Source organism: Zootoca vivipara, chromosome 12, assembly GCF_963506605.1.
Source record: "Zootoca vivipara chromosome 12, rZooViv1.1, whole genome shotgun sequence".
Taxonomy (NCBI): Eukaryota; Metazoa; Chordata; class Lepidosauria; order Squamata; family Lacertidae; genus Zootoca; species Zootoca vivipara.
The window spans coordinates 24,878,951-24,892,533 of record NC_083287.1 but is presented as its reverse complement, the minus strand read 5'-3'; the positions used below and the strand labels follow the sequence as shown (position 1 = coordinate 24,892,533).

General features: G+C 41.3%; 1 protein-coding gene across 1 annotated transcript in view; it reads left to right on the top strand.

The window, feature by feature from the left end:
• Nucleotides 1-13,583, top strand: part of DNAH11 (dynein axonemal heavy chain 11) — a 142,911-nt gene that overhangs the window by 123,507 nt on the left and 5,821 nt on the right. The window contains exons 70-76 of the mRNA XM_035129059.2: nucleotides 383-505; nucleotides 1,658-1,851; nucleotides 2,873-3,021; nucleotides 4,323-4,450; nucleotides 6,109-6,336; nucleotides 6,992-7,183; nucleotides 11,224-11,343. Coding sequence (XP_034984950.2) covers nucleotides 383-505; nucleotides 1,658-1,851; nucleotides 2,873-3,021; nucleotides 4,323-4,450; nucleotides 6,109-6,336; nucleotides 6,992-7,183; nucleotides 11,224-11,343 — 1,134 coding nt within the window. The remainder of the gene's footprint in view (nucleotides 1-382; nucleotides 506-1,657; nucleotides 1,852-2,872; nucleotides 3,022-4,322; nucleotides 4,451-6,108; nucleotides 6,337-6,991; nucleotides 7,184-11,223; nucleotides 11,344-13,583) is intronic.

The window sequence follows — 13,583 nt, the reverse complement described above, 5'->3', positions numbered from 1 at the left end:
AGCACCAACACTGTAGTGCTGATTTCACATTTTGGAGTGTCGCAAAGGGAATATATGGGTTTGACACTCCCTTCTCCTTTTCCTGTAATTTTGTTGGAAGCAGCCCAGAGAAGCTGTGTACAGATGGGTGGGCTGGAAAATTGTTGTTGTTGTTGTTGTTGTTGTTGTTGTTGTTGTTGTTGTTGTTGTTGTCGTCGTCGTCGTCATCATCATCAGACCAAGTGCAAAAAATGTATGTCTAACAAGAGCGGCCATGGAGGCAGAAATACTCAATACTTTGTGCTACTTATGTATAACATAGAATTATGGCAGTGCAGATCTAGAGTAACACCTTTCTTCATAGTGACTCTCACGGTATTTCCCAATTTTTTTCACTTCCTAGATTTTGTTGAGAAGTAAAGAAATAGAACTCACCGAACTGAATTTCCTGCTACGATTTACAATTGAACACACTTACAAAAGTCCTGTGGACTTTTTAACTACTCAGTCATGGAGTGCCATTAGGGTAAGTTTCACGACCAACCAGCTGCCTATATGGAACAAAGCAGATGCCTGCATATACCCAGACAGTTTTATGCTTAGTTGTGAGCACCATTTACACTTTTTAATGTGCTTACTTCTCTACATTGCACAAAATATTCTGTTTTATATGGGAATGGCTTCTGTTTCTCTCCTGCTCCCCCATGAAGAAGCAGGCTTGAGGGCCTTGCCATCTGCAACCCACTCCAGCATGCAGGATGTGAGCAAGGGATTACACTCCCTACCTCTACACACACACAACCCACACTTTTCTGCTTCCATCTCAGTACCGAGAAAGACCTGGAAGCAGAGGACTGCATGGCTACCTGCCTGTCTGCATTTCCACTTTTCTTTAGTGGCTTCTCTACCTTTCTCAGTATTGATTGATTGATTGATGAAATTTGTATGCCACCCTTCATCAGTAGATCTCAGGGTTATTCATAATATGAAGCACCCCCACTTGCTTGCTCACTCCCAGATCTCTTCTTCACAGGCTGTCATGTGTAAGAGCATGAAAACAGCCTGTTCGATCAAGTCAGTGACCCATCCAGGCCAGCATTCTGTTCTCACAGTGGCCAACCAGATGCTTGAGAGAAGCCTGCAAGCAGGACATGAGCACATCTGCGATTCCCAGCGACTGGTATGCAGAGACAGGTGTCTCTGGCAGTGGATGTGGAACATGCCCTCATGGCTAGTAGCCATTGATAGTTTTGTCCTCCATGAATTTGCAGAAGAGAAGGAAGGGTGTCCACTCAGATGGGAAGGAAGGGCATGTTCAAACAAGGGAGAGCATATAGGAGAGAGGAGGAGCTGCTCTGAGTGGGGAAGGGAAAAACCTTTATGGGGCAGGTTTTGGACTAAAGTAGCTCGGGTCTGCTTGTGGCCACCAAAGAAAACTTCGCTGGCTGTTTGTGTGCCCATAGATGTGCCACACTGGCAATGCCCACACTAAGGTTTAGTGGTCCATGGTGAAATTGCTAAGGTTTGGCAAAATCCTACACACTTTGGTATATTGCAAGGTGGTGTAATATGTGTGGTGGGAGAGGGTAAACAACATCTCAATAATTGCCACTTATTTCTTCCTTAGTGCAAACAGTTGACGTGTCAATAAATCAGGCATGCCATTGTTCTGTTTCAGGCCATTGCCTTAATGGATGAATTTCGAGGATTAGATAGAGATATAGAAGGTTCTGCCAAGAGATGGAAAAAATGGGTAGATTCAGAATGCCCAGAAAAGGAAAAGTTCCCTCAGGAATGGAAAAGTAAAACTTCTTTTCAGAAGCTTATCATGCTACGAGCATTACGCCCAGATCGGATGACATACGCTCTGAGGTACTGCATAATGTTTGACTTTGTGAACTCCTTTTATATTTATCACATTCATTTATGTACTCCATTTATTTATGTGCACTAGTTGCATGATCTGTCAAATCACACTTACAGAAATAACTAAAAAAAGCATCAAACACATCAATGTATGGCCGTACAGTGGCCATTCTAAATCTATGTGCATGTCATGAGGTAATCCATTCATATCATTCTCCTCCCTCCCAAACACTCTTCCTTTTGTGTCATACATTGTAAGCCTGTGGACAGGGACTGTCTTATTTTGTTGTTGTTATTGATTGATTGATTTGTAAGCTGTTCTAGGAGCCTTTTTGGCTGAAGAGCAGGATTTTAAAATTAGTTTAATAAGTACCTAGCCACTTGTCTCACAGAACTGTCAACTCTACCACACCATTGCCGCCTCTCTTTCTTGTTGTTTGCGGTGATGTAATGAAATGCACACACTGAGTTGAGCAAGGCAAGTGGTGCATATGAAGTGACTGTTACATGGAGAGTCTTCAATGTACTCTGGATTTAAAATACCAATACGAAACATCACTCATTTATGTGAATTAGACCTTAGGATTGTGGCTCCTGGTTAATTTAGAAGCAACAGTTCGTCATTTGGGATGTTTTCCCTTCAAGCCATACAACAGAACTTAGCTCAGCTTCTCGGGTTTTCTACACGTTGGTGGAATAGAATATATTTGAAAGGATATTTTGGAAAATAGAGAGTGTGAGACTTGGGACCCAGAAAAACAGCTGAGACACTAAGGATGTATGCCTCAACCACCTCTTTCCCATTAGCATGTGCAGACTGTATGCTAGACTCTTAATGCTCTGAATCAGGCTTCCCCAACCTGGTGCCCTCCAGATGTTTGGAACTACAAATCTCTTCAGCCCCATCCAGGGTGGCCAATGACCAGAATGATGGGAATGGTCCAAAACATCTGTATGGCACCAGGATAAGGAAGCTTTCTCTTTATGTTAACATATGTTCATTATTATACATTATACATTTTTGTAGAAACTTTGTAGAGGAAAAGCTCGGCTCAAAGTATGTGGATGGCACAAGAATAGACTTGGCAAAATCTTATGAAGAAAGCAGTCCAGCCACTCCGATATTTTTCATTCTTTCTCCTGGAGTCGATCCTCTTAAAGATGTGGAGACACTTGGTAAGCATGTTTTGTTGAATAGGTATTTGTTGGGCTGGTTTTTAAAACATAGGCAGGTGAATTGGCAACATTCCAAATCCTGCAAAACACAAAATGGGAACAGAATTTGTCGTGTTCACATGGGATGCTAAACCGTGGTTTAATGCTACATGGACAATCCTCACTTAGCCCTAGCAAAGTGTGTTTTTAGGGAGTGTTGGAAAAGAGAATGCATGCTTGATGATGGAAAGGGCCCTCATTTTGACATGCTACATTCAGAGGCATTTTGGTAGGAATTCTGACATGGCTGTGGGTAACAGGAACTCTCTCCAATAGTTGTTAATGTTGCTGATTTGCAAAGTCCGCAGAGCTTTTCTTAATGCATAGTTTATGATTGGTAACAACAGGGGTTTGTGCTTTGAGTTAGACAGAGCGGGAGTCGGTCTTTAATTAATGCATGTTAAGCTAACACACAAAAAAAGCCCACAAATAGTCATTATCAAGGAATAAAGCAGATTTAAATTTGGAATTGTTTTCCTCAACAAGAGTTAAGTTTTAAAGATTTCCCCCTCTCTTGCCCTAACCCTCCATTCACTCTGGAAGGGTGGATAAAAAGTGTGAGGCTATTAACGCTGCAGCGTGAAGAAATTTTTAGATTGAACATTCCTCTGCTAGGCATAATGCAGGCTCTTTTGTGCTGTTTCTTACCTTTTGAGTAGATGAGGGCCAGAGGGCAATTTTCTCCATGCTCATGTAATCTTGTGCCCCCTGTGACTAAATAATGGTCATTATACAAACTATATTCAATTGTGTAAGAAACTGTCGCTTTGTACTTAGGATTACTATTCCCCACTGACTCTGCTGAGAATACCAGGTTAATACAGCTGTGACCTGACTGTGCTCAATTTAAACTCGGGCCTCACAAGGTGAGAGGCTTGCACATTTACCCACTGAACCAATCAGTTAAAAAACTGATGTGATAGCTACCACATGTTGCTCCCTTTTTTTATAAGGGAAATGGCTTGCACCCCCTGTAAGAGTTTATAAAGCTCGGTAACAATACCTAGCATCTATCAAAATGTCAAAAGGTTCGTTATCTTAAAACCAAGGGAGCAGATTTCTGCAGGGTTTTTCCCCTAATACCAGCCATAAGGCTGCTGTTGAGAGCTCACAATTTTGCTTGTTGAAATTGTGTTGAGTGACGAACTAATGTGTATTGTCCCAGTGATTGGTGGAATTAATGGGGCATTATCTCCCCCCCCCTTTCCCTCCATCCCCTTCCTCCTTTCCACTTTTGCTCGCCTCCATTGCTCCACTTGCAGGAAAAAAACTTGACTTCACAATTGATTCTGGGAAATTTCATAATATATCTTTGGGACAAGGACAAGAGGTTGTTGCAGAGGAAGTATTAAAGAAAGCTGCCAGGCATGGGCACTGGGTTATTCTGCAAGTAAGTGTGAAATGGCATGATTTGTTCCTTATGTGTTCTGTTGTGGGGCTTACTCTGCACATACTTAACCTGAAAAAAAAAAATCAACAAGAAACAACCTTCTGAGGAATTGAGAGCCAGTGTGGTGTAGTGGTTAAGAGCAGTAGACTCATAATCTGGGGAACCGGGTTCATGTCTCCGCTCCTCCACATGCGGCTGCTGGGTGACCTTGGGCTAGTCACACTTCTCTGAAGTCTCTCAGCCCCACTCAGCTCACAGAGTGTTTGTTGTGGGGGAGGAAGGGAAAGGAGCATGTTAGCCACTTTGAGACTCCTTCGGGTAGTGATAAAGTGGGATATCAAATCCAAACTACTCTTCTTCTTCTTCTTCTTCTTCTTCTTCTTCTTCTTCTTCTTCTTCTTCTTCTTCGACAACTTCACCTAGCATTATTTCTTCTCACTGATCATGATAGCAGATCAAAAGGTTTGCAGAGTGGTTTATGGGATTTGTTACTTAACTTTCTGAAGTTAAGCACACAAATGACACCACCTGCCTTATTACTGCTTGTTTCTTTTGGCTCTTCCAAAATGACTGCCACAGGAATGGGAGATCATCTTTCATCATAAATATCTGTGAGGTTAGTTTTGCAAGATGGAGAATTTTCCTCTGTCCCCCAGTATCCATTATGCAGTGACAAATAAACTTGCAAGAGGAAATTTAACAAAAAAATAAGAATTGGCGAACATGTCAATTTCATCGTTCCTCTTTTCTCCAATCTTAATTTCAGTCCTACACATTTCTACATCTGACTTTGCAAAACAGCATTTTTGTGCAAATTCCCCCTTCTATACACATTTTTATGTGCCACTCTGTCTCATATACACATTTATGTGAAGTAATTTTCCCCAACGTAATGCACTTTTAATATTATTTTCATTAATTTATATGCACACTTTACCATTGTATATGCATTTTTGTACACATTGTTTGGCTCAAGAATTGCAAAGTTCAGATGACTGCAAAGTTCAAATGATGGCTGCGTTTTGGTTCACATATTGTTGTGAAAAATGTGAGTTTTGTAAGTTCACCTTTAAATATGAACAGAATTGCATTTGTCCCCTACCCCTACTAAGGGTAGGTGGCCTGCATTTTCTTCCATGCAAGCATGTGTGCATTAGAGCCACACATGTCCACACAATTTTGGGGAAGATGTCCAAAGAAAAATATCCAGCTATGGAGAAGCTCTGTCCCTCTATGTCCAAGTCATTGCTAGACTTTGGGACTGTGATACTTAGCAGTCAGACATTAGTACTTTTTCCAGCTTCTGATTTGTCGCTTTTGTTAATCATCCCAGGGTTCCTAAATCCTACTGAACATTATCTGAGCTCTGGAGAGAGTTAGCAGGCTTAAGTGCATGGGTGGTTATAGTTGACATGATTTATATATGCTAGTGCTTAGCAAATCAAGGCCTAATAGCACCTAGAGATAATGAAGTCCTTCCTAATGAAACATATTAAAATAAAGTCTCTATCTTTTACTCCTGTGCTCTTGAAACCTAGAATTAAATCATATTTGGAGCATTGGCTGTTTTGTTCTTGTTATGCAACTGAGATAATTAAAGCTACATTGAAAATAATAAACTTGCTCTTATAATTGTAGTGTTGCTTGCTCTCAAACAGAACATACACCTCGTGGTCAAATGGCTGGGGACATTGGAGAAGCTACTGGAGGAACACAGCAGAGAAAGTCACCCCGACTACCGTGTCTTTATAAGTGCAGAACCAGCTCCAAGTCCTGAAGAACACGTCATACCTCAAGGAATATTAGAGAACAGTATTAAAATTATTAACGAGCCCCCTACTGGTATGCTGGCAAATCTTCATGCTGCTCTCTATAATTTTGACCAGGTGAGGGGAAAATGTTCACTGGTAGTTTTGCTTTATTTCTTCTTCAGAATGAGGCATTCTGGGTGAGGGGGGAGCACTTGCACTGCCTACCACATTGGGTTGTAGGGTGTAGATAGTTATTTATTTGACATAATTTATATACTGCTTGGTTGTAAAAGTGTAAGAAACACTTTTTGAATTTTAAACAAGATTTCGTGTCTGTGGTGTTGCAGGCGCCCTTGTCGGCCATCTTGTCACAAATGCCTTGCTGTGGGAAAGAACCCTGTTTGCCCTTTCTCGTGACAGGGCAGGCAACAAAGAAGTGACCAGTGCTGTTGCCACAACCCAGAAATCAGAAAACCTAATGAGGGTTGATAGGAGGAGGAGAAATGGGGACAACAGCTGGGAGGAGGAACAGGTAGTAAGAGGGATGGCAGTGGCAAGAATGGAGTGCCCATCTTGGGAGGTGCAGTCCTTTTTTGCTGGTCCTTCAAATTTACTCACTTCCAGTTTTACCTTTTGCTAAGCTGAAAATATTAAAAGATTCTGATTGTTGCTGTTTAGGTGTCATTAATCCTAGTAAGGAAACTACGGCGGTAGTCTCTAAAGCTTGTGGTTGATGTGATAGAAATACTGGTGGGATTTTTTCCTTCTTCATATTCCTTTGTTTTAACAGGATACACTTGAATTGTGTACCCGAGAACAAGAGTTCAAAAGTATCTTCTTTTCCCTCTGCTACTTTCACACCTGTGTTGCTGGGAGACTCAAGTTTGGACCTCAAGGATGGAATCGAAGATACCCTTTTAACGTAGGAGATCTCACCATTTGTGTCAATGTCCTCTACAACTATCTGGAAGCAAACTCTAAGGTAACATAAGTGTCTTCTGACCCAAGATGGTGGTGATATTTTTTGTTTTGTGTTCCTTAGTTTTAGAAGTGAACAAGGGAAGGTGAAATATATTTCCTTAGTGAAATAGTTGAAATGTGTATCTGCTGTTGGGTATGCAAATTGGGCATATCAAAGGTTTACCACAGAGGATGCTTAAATTTCATAACATAGGTTGAACCAGTTGCACACTTGGTGGGTTTACTTACTGACTCAAATAAACAAACAAATAAATAAATAAATAAATACATACATACAAGCCCTTCATTATGTTAACGAAAACAGTGCTTTACATGTGCATATGCCAAATTCATTAGGCAGGTAATGAAGCATTTTGCACAACTGTAATTACATACAGCAGTCCTGACAGTTCATAACATTGCATTAATAATCACTACAATTAATTCTGATGATGGAAGCAATTTACAGCACGTCACATATATAAATAATGATGTATTTCCTTCATGTGTCGTTATTATGTATTAAGGAGGCCACCTTGTTGTGACTTTCTCGGGAATGTTCCCCTTGAGTTCAAGTTTAAAGCTAGATGAATGATGTACTCTGTTTTGAGATTGGTTGCCAATCGGAAGATGCAAAACCGTTCAGGTGTTACCATTCATTAAACCAATTATTCACATATATAGCAAATGTGGGTTAATACTTTCTAAGTCTAGCAAAGACTTGGTAGGTTGGTACTTTCAGTTATGCACATGCAATTCGGTTAGTAATTAAGCTATCCAATATTCTCACTCTAGCCTGGGAATTAGTTTTGTGCAACTTGCTAACTTGCAATTGCAGTATGATTCGGAATACTGCAATTTCTAGCTTTTCCAGATTAGATAAATAAAAAAACTGGATATCTACTGTGAATCAGTTATTTTGTGAATGTGACATTCGGTGTCACTGTTTCAATAAGTGTTTTATTCTATAGTGATGTACATGGGACTTGATGCAAAACATTGCAATTTTCCACACCTTTCCTATGAACCATAGGAGAATATCCTTAATTGGTTCCTAAGCTGTTGTGATATTGAAGGTTCTCTCCCACTCTGACCAAGACAGCCAGGCCTGGTCAGGGCCCGATCTCACTCATCCAAACCTTTAGTCTCAAATCCCCTGAACTTAGTGAGCCAGCAGCCACATTTGGACCTGGCCTGCCCTCTGAAGGTAAGCTAAGCAAAATTATCCACCCAAAGCCCTTCCATGGGGAGAACACAAAGCATAATGGATAATTTTTACAGTCCTTGTTTACCTTTCCCCCTTCCCCTTAACAGGGCCGGCTCTAGGGGTAGGCTGGGTGGCATGGGGTGCCAGGGTGCCGGGCTGGCAGGGGGGCGCCAGCCCGCCCACCACTGTGAGGGCGCCGGAGCTTGAGACAGCCCTGCTTCTTAATATATTCTTACGGTACTTAGTAAGACATATACTCAGTGACTGACAATGAGATGGGGCATTGCTGTTCACTTGACCTCTGATTAGTCATGTAGCTGCTGCTTCCTAGAAGGTAGAGGTCAAGGAAGTTGATGCAGTGCACATTCACCAGCGTGCATGTCAGATTGTCTCCATCAGCGCCTTTGTACTGTGCAGACCTCCCTGCCGCTTCACCCCCCTTCTCTGTCTGCTAGTAAGTAACAGCAAGGCAACTGACTGGAGGTCGTGAGCAGCAGCATCTCCCCATGCCGTCTACTGCTTCATATCTCTGGGTTCCATCTAGGGTAGCCACATGTAAACAGGGCTCCTGCTCCTTTAATAATTCTATAGACGGGGGGAGTTTCAGCAGGTGTACCTTGTCATGACAAGCAACATGCACTTAAATTCCCTCTTCTCCATAACTATTGACGGTGCAGGAGCTCTGCTCCCTCCCCATAGCTGTCAGGTTTTCCCTGTTCTCGCGAGGAAGCCTGTTCAGCATAAGGGAATTTCCCTTTAAAAAAGGGAGAACTTGACAGCTATGTCCCTCCCCCTTTTTGCATCTGGCTCCTTTAGTTCCCTCCTATATTTGGAAAACTTGTCTGTGGTCGTATTTTGCTTCCAAATCATTGAAACGATCCCACCAACATTACAGTTAATAACTGTAAAGCTGGTTTTACTTTCTATGCAGAAATTCACTGGGACTTATTCCCAAGTAAGTTGCTATAGGATTACTGCCTTAGTTTAGTTTGCAGTGTTGTTTAAGCAATATATACTAGACTAGATTTCATTTCTCATTACGATTGATCTTTGTCTGTTCCAAACCACTGCCCCTTAGTACTTTTCTTCTTTACTGCATTGTACTTCTCACGTGCCACCTTACTGCCTTTTACTTTTTTCTAATATATGCATTTTAGGCATTTACTGTATTGCAGAGTAGGGTTACAAAACATGCTCCTGGAGCCTACTTCTAATGCATAACTTTGCGCAGCCCTAATGTGGCTGGTACAAATCTACTCTATTAAACTTATTTCTCGAATTACATGATCAATTTCATTTTACACATTTCCTTCTGTGTAGTTTTGCCCTCTCGGGGGATTTGCTGCTTACTTTTACAATAGGCCATGAGACCTTTGGGATGGCAGACTGCACTTTCTTCAGTCTTTTATTATTGATTTCTGAAAAGCTGGAGAACTTTGCTCTGTACTAAAGCAATCTACCTAATCCAGTAGTCTTCTGCTGGTTTTGAAGTAGTTTGTTAAAGAGACTTCTATAGAAACTGATTTTTGCTAGTTCACTGGGGAGTTTTGAAATTCTGTCAACACAGAATATGAAATTAATTATTTCATGTCTGTGGCAGTAAGTTTAGAAATGTAACCTTTTAGGCAAAGAGCATTGATGCTTTGACATTTTTGCCACCATTTGGTGCCTTTTTCCTCCTGCCCCTGCTGTCTCATCATGATTTCTAATAACGTATTGAAATATAGCATGGTCTTTTTGGTCTCTGGGTTGCACAGATCTGTATGATTTGCCAAAGCCTTTCCCTCCAAAACAGAAGACTCATATGCCTCTGATAGTAATCATACCACCCCCAATTTGTCAGGGCCTCCATAGCTTATAAATAATACCACTGAGAACAGGCAAAACAAAAATCAGTTTTACTGAATCACAATTATTAAATAGCTGGATTGAATCTCTGTTAACTTCTGAAATTTATTTTACAAAGCATAATAATAATAATAAAAATTCTCATGTTAGTCTTGAAATTCAATGTGCATTTTGTACAAACAGTAGTAGACTATCAAAAGAAATGAATAAATTCACAGTTGTGTTCCTTCCAGTAGTTTTGGATTTCTGCTTCCATCAACCCAGGCAAAATGTGGCTGTGGGGGAGGAAGGAAAGCACAAGCCCAAGACTCACAGCTCTTTCCTGTTTGTGCACATATTGCTATACCATGGTTTAGCATGGTTCCGCTGCTTCCACACAGCTTTATTCAGAAACAGGGAAACAATGAAGTCTTGTAGCACCTTAAAGACTTGACAGAATTATTGTATAAGCTTCTGTGGATTAGAGTCTACTTTCTCAGCTGAATTGTGTTACACATGGGAAGAGTGGAGAGCAAAATTCTAAGCAATGGCTGCAAAATGGGGGGGGGGAGTACAGCCAGTGCACTTTTATGATGAGCAAGTTATAATTCCCTGCAGCAGTTGTTGATGCAACACAATCATTGTAGCTTTGCTGTCTTAATTAGCACTGGAAAAGGAAACAATTTTCTTAACTGAAAGCAAAGGGAATAGAATCAGGTGCCTTGAAAAAATTTAATTTTTATTGCGTTCCACAGCCACTGGGATCCACTCACCATGTTTGTTTTGGTTCTACCTGTGTTTACACACACCTACCAATGGCAGCAGAATGTGTCAGTGGTCCCATTATGATTATGTGCTTTTAAATACACACACACAGAGACCCGCACCCCCCTCTTGGGATAATACAATGCGCTTTGTGCTGATGAAATCCATGTTTTATTATGCCAGAGCTATGCCAAGTGACTTTGTTGTGTCCTCCTTAGAAAGCTAACTGGTTCTTTAATTACACATTCCATTGTATTCCATAGGTTCCCTGGGAAGATTTGCGTTATCTCTTTGGTGAAATTATGTACGGTGGACACATCACTGATGACTGGGACCGCAGACTCTGCCGCACGTATTTAGAAGAACTTATGAGCCCTTCTCTGGTAATGTATAGATTGGGGTAGACGAGGAAAAGTTTGTAGACTAAACGTTAGGAAGAACTTCCTTACCGCATGACCAGTTCAACAGTGGAACAGACTGCCTCAGGAGGTGGTGGGCACTTTTGTTGGAGATTTTTTTAAGCAGAGACACCTTTCAGGGATTCTGTAGCAATAGATTTCCCGCACTGGCATTTGAGATCCCTTCCAACGAAGATTCTCTTCCATTTGCATTAGCAACATTGGCAAGCAATACATCCTGGTCTTAAAAGGCACATCACAATCTTAAGTGTGTTTAGAAGTAAATACGATGGTTTTGATGGAATTTATTTCTAGGTAGGTGTCTTTAGGGTTGCGGCACAAAGGTGTAAGCTAGGCCAGAATCATTTCGACATAACGCAATCAGTTTCACTGGGGTTAAAGAATGCACAGGTGGAACAGAAAGCAACCTAGCTATTCTGTCTTTTCCAAAAGTTAACCATTTATCTAGCAGTAGGAGATGGCAAGTAGAGCATCAAAAGATCATTTCTGCTATGCAACATAGATAGCCCTAAGGACATTCCATTTTCTCCCACTGATTCCGCAGTTGGAAGTGTGTGCAGTGGTTTGAAGTGAAGTGAGTTTGCTTGCATCTATTCACTCTGTAATGACTAGGTTTTCATGTGTCACAAAGCCACATTCAGTTTAGCACAATTGGAAGTCAATTGGAAGACCCAGGAGTGAGTTACCATGGAGATGGGAAGGATAAACACTACTGTACTTCTGACCTCCATGGAAGCTGATTTCTCTAAATGACAGTTAAGGTCAAGGGGGCATGTGGGAAGCTTATTCCGCTGGTGCCTCCTCTGCATCTAGCCCATGGATAAGAATTACTATTTCTAGACCAGGCAGTCCATTAACCTTCAGACGCCTGAACTTTCATTCAAATATGTGTCAAATACAGGTACAGAACCTGAAAGAAATGGTGGGAATTAGGTGCTCTTAGTTAACTAACCCTAGGGGCAGGTCTACTTACATATTCAGAAACCAGATAATTCATTTTGGTTCAATTGGACAATGTTCTCCTCCAAAGCACACCAAAAGAAACAAAAAATCCTTCATTGACAGACAAGGTAAACGTAAGCAATGGCCAATGGATATACCATATTTGTCTCAGTTTTATGCCTAACTGGGATCTGGCATGTGTCTGTATTTATTTGCATTGGTTAACAGGTTAAAGTTGCATTTAATCATTAAGGTAGTCAATACATCATGCATTTTGTGAAGCACTTAAATGGGACTAGGCATATATTTAACCAAATAAAACACTGCTGATTGATGACTAGGTAGAAAGGCAGGATTGCAGCCTTAAATATTTTAAGCCAAAGCCGTTGGGTGGTGGAAGTGATTGAACTGCCTTACCCTAAGCTGTCGAAAGTGAGGATGGGTGACTTCTCAGGATCCATAGGATTGCACTCTTCAGTAATAAAATAGCCCTAATTGTAGCAGATATAAAATGTTTACACAAAGTGTGAATTGATGATAAGGAAAACATCCTTCTTTCAAAATATTCGAAAAATGCAGGTTCAAAACTGAAGGAATTCCTACTGCAAGTTTTTAAAATAAATAAATAAATAAATAAATAACACCCCCCCCCCAAAAAAAATCCAACCCAGAAATGTTGGGTTGACTTTTTTGTTTTTCCCTTTATATGCCTGCACCCTACAGTGCTGCTGCAGATTGGTAATTACTACACTCCTGTTAGGGATAAGAATTCGGAAGCACTACATGCACAAGGCCATGCAGACAGATGCATTTTGATTACAGTGGAAAAATATCGGGGTTTCTCGTCAGCAAGCACATAATGTGAGGATGTCTTTGAGAAACCTGACAGAGCCAGGTTTCCTGAAAGCATCTACATGGCTGTGTAAAAAAATGCATGTATAACACATCAGATATTCACATTTTTTCCACAGCCATAACAGGTGGAGTTGCCATGCATCTATGGCAGAATAGGGTTTGTAGACTTCTGGGTTTTGCTTAGAAAGCCCACTCTCTCCCTCGGCAAACTTGGGATCCTGTGCCAACAGAATTAGAGCTTGGTCAGGGGCACCATCTAGGAGGGGCTGAGCCCCCCCAAAAAAAGAATTTCAAGGGGAGTGCAGGCTGCAGCTTGCCCACCAGACATTCCTGTGGCTGGGCCTACCTGTGGCTGTGGCAGGCCCCGCTGGGCATGCCTGCCTTCATGCACACACTTCTTTCAATCC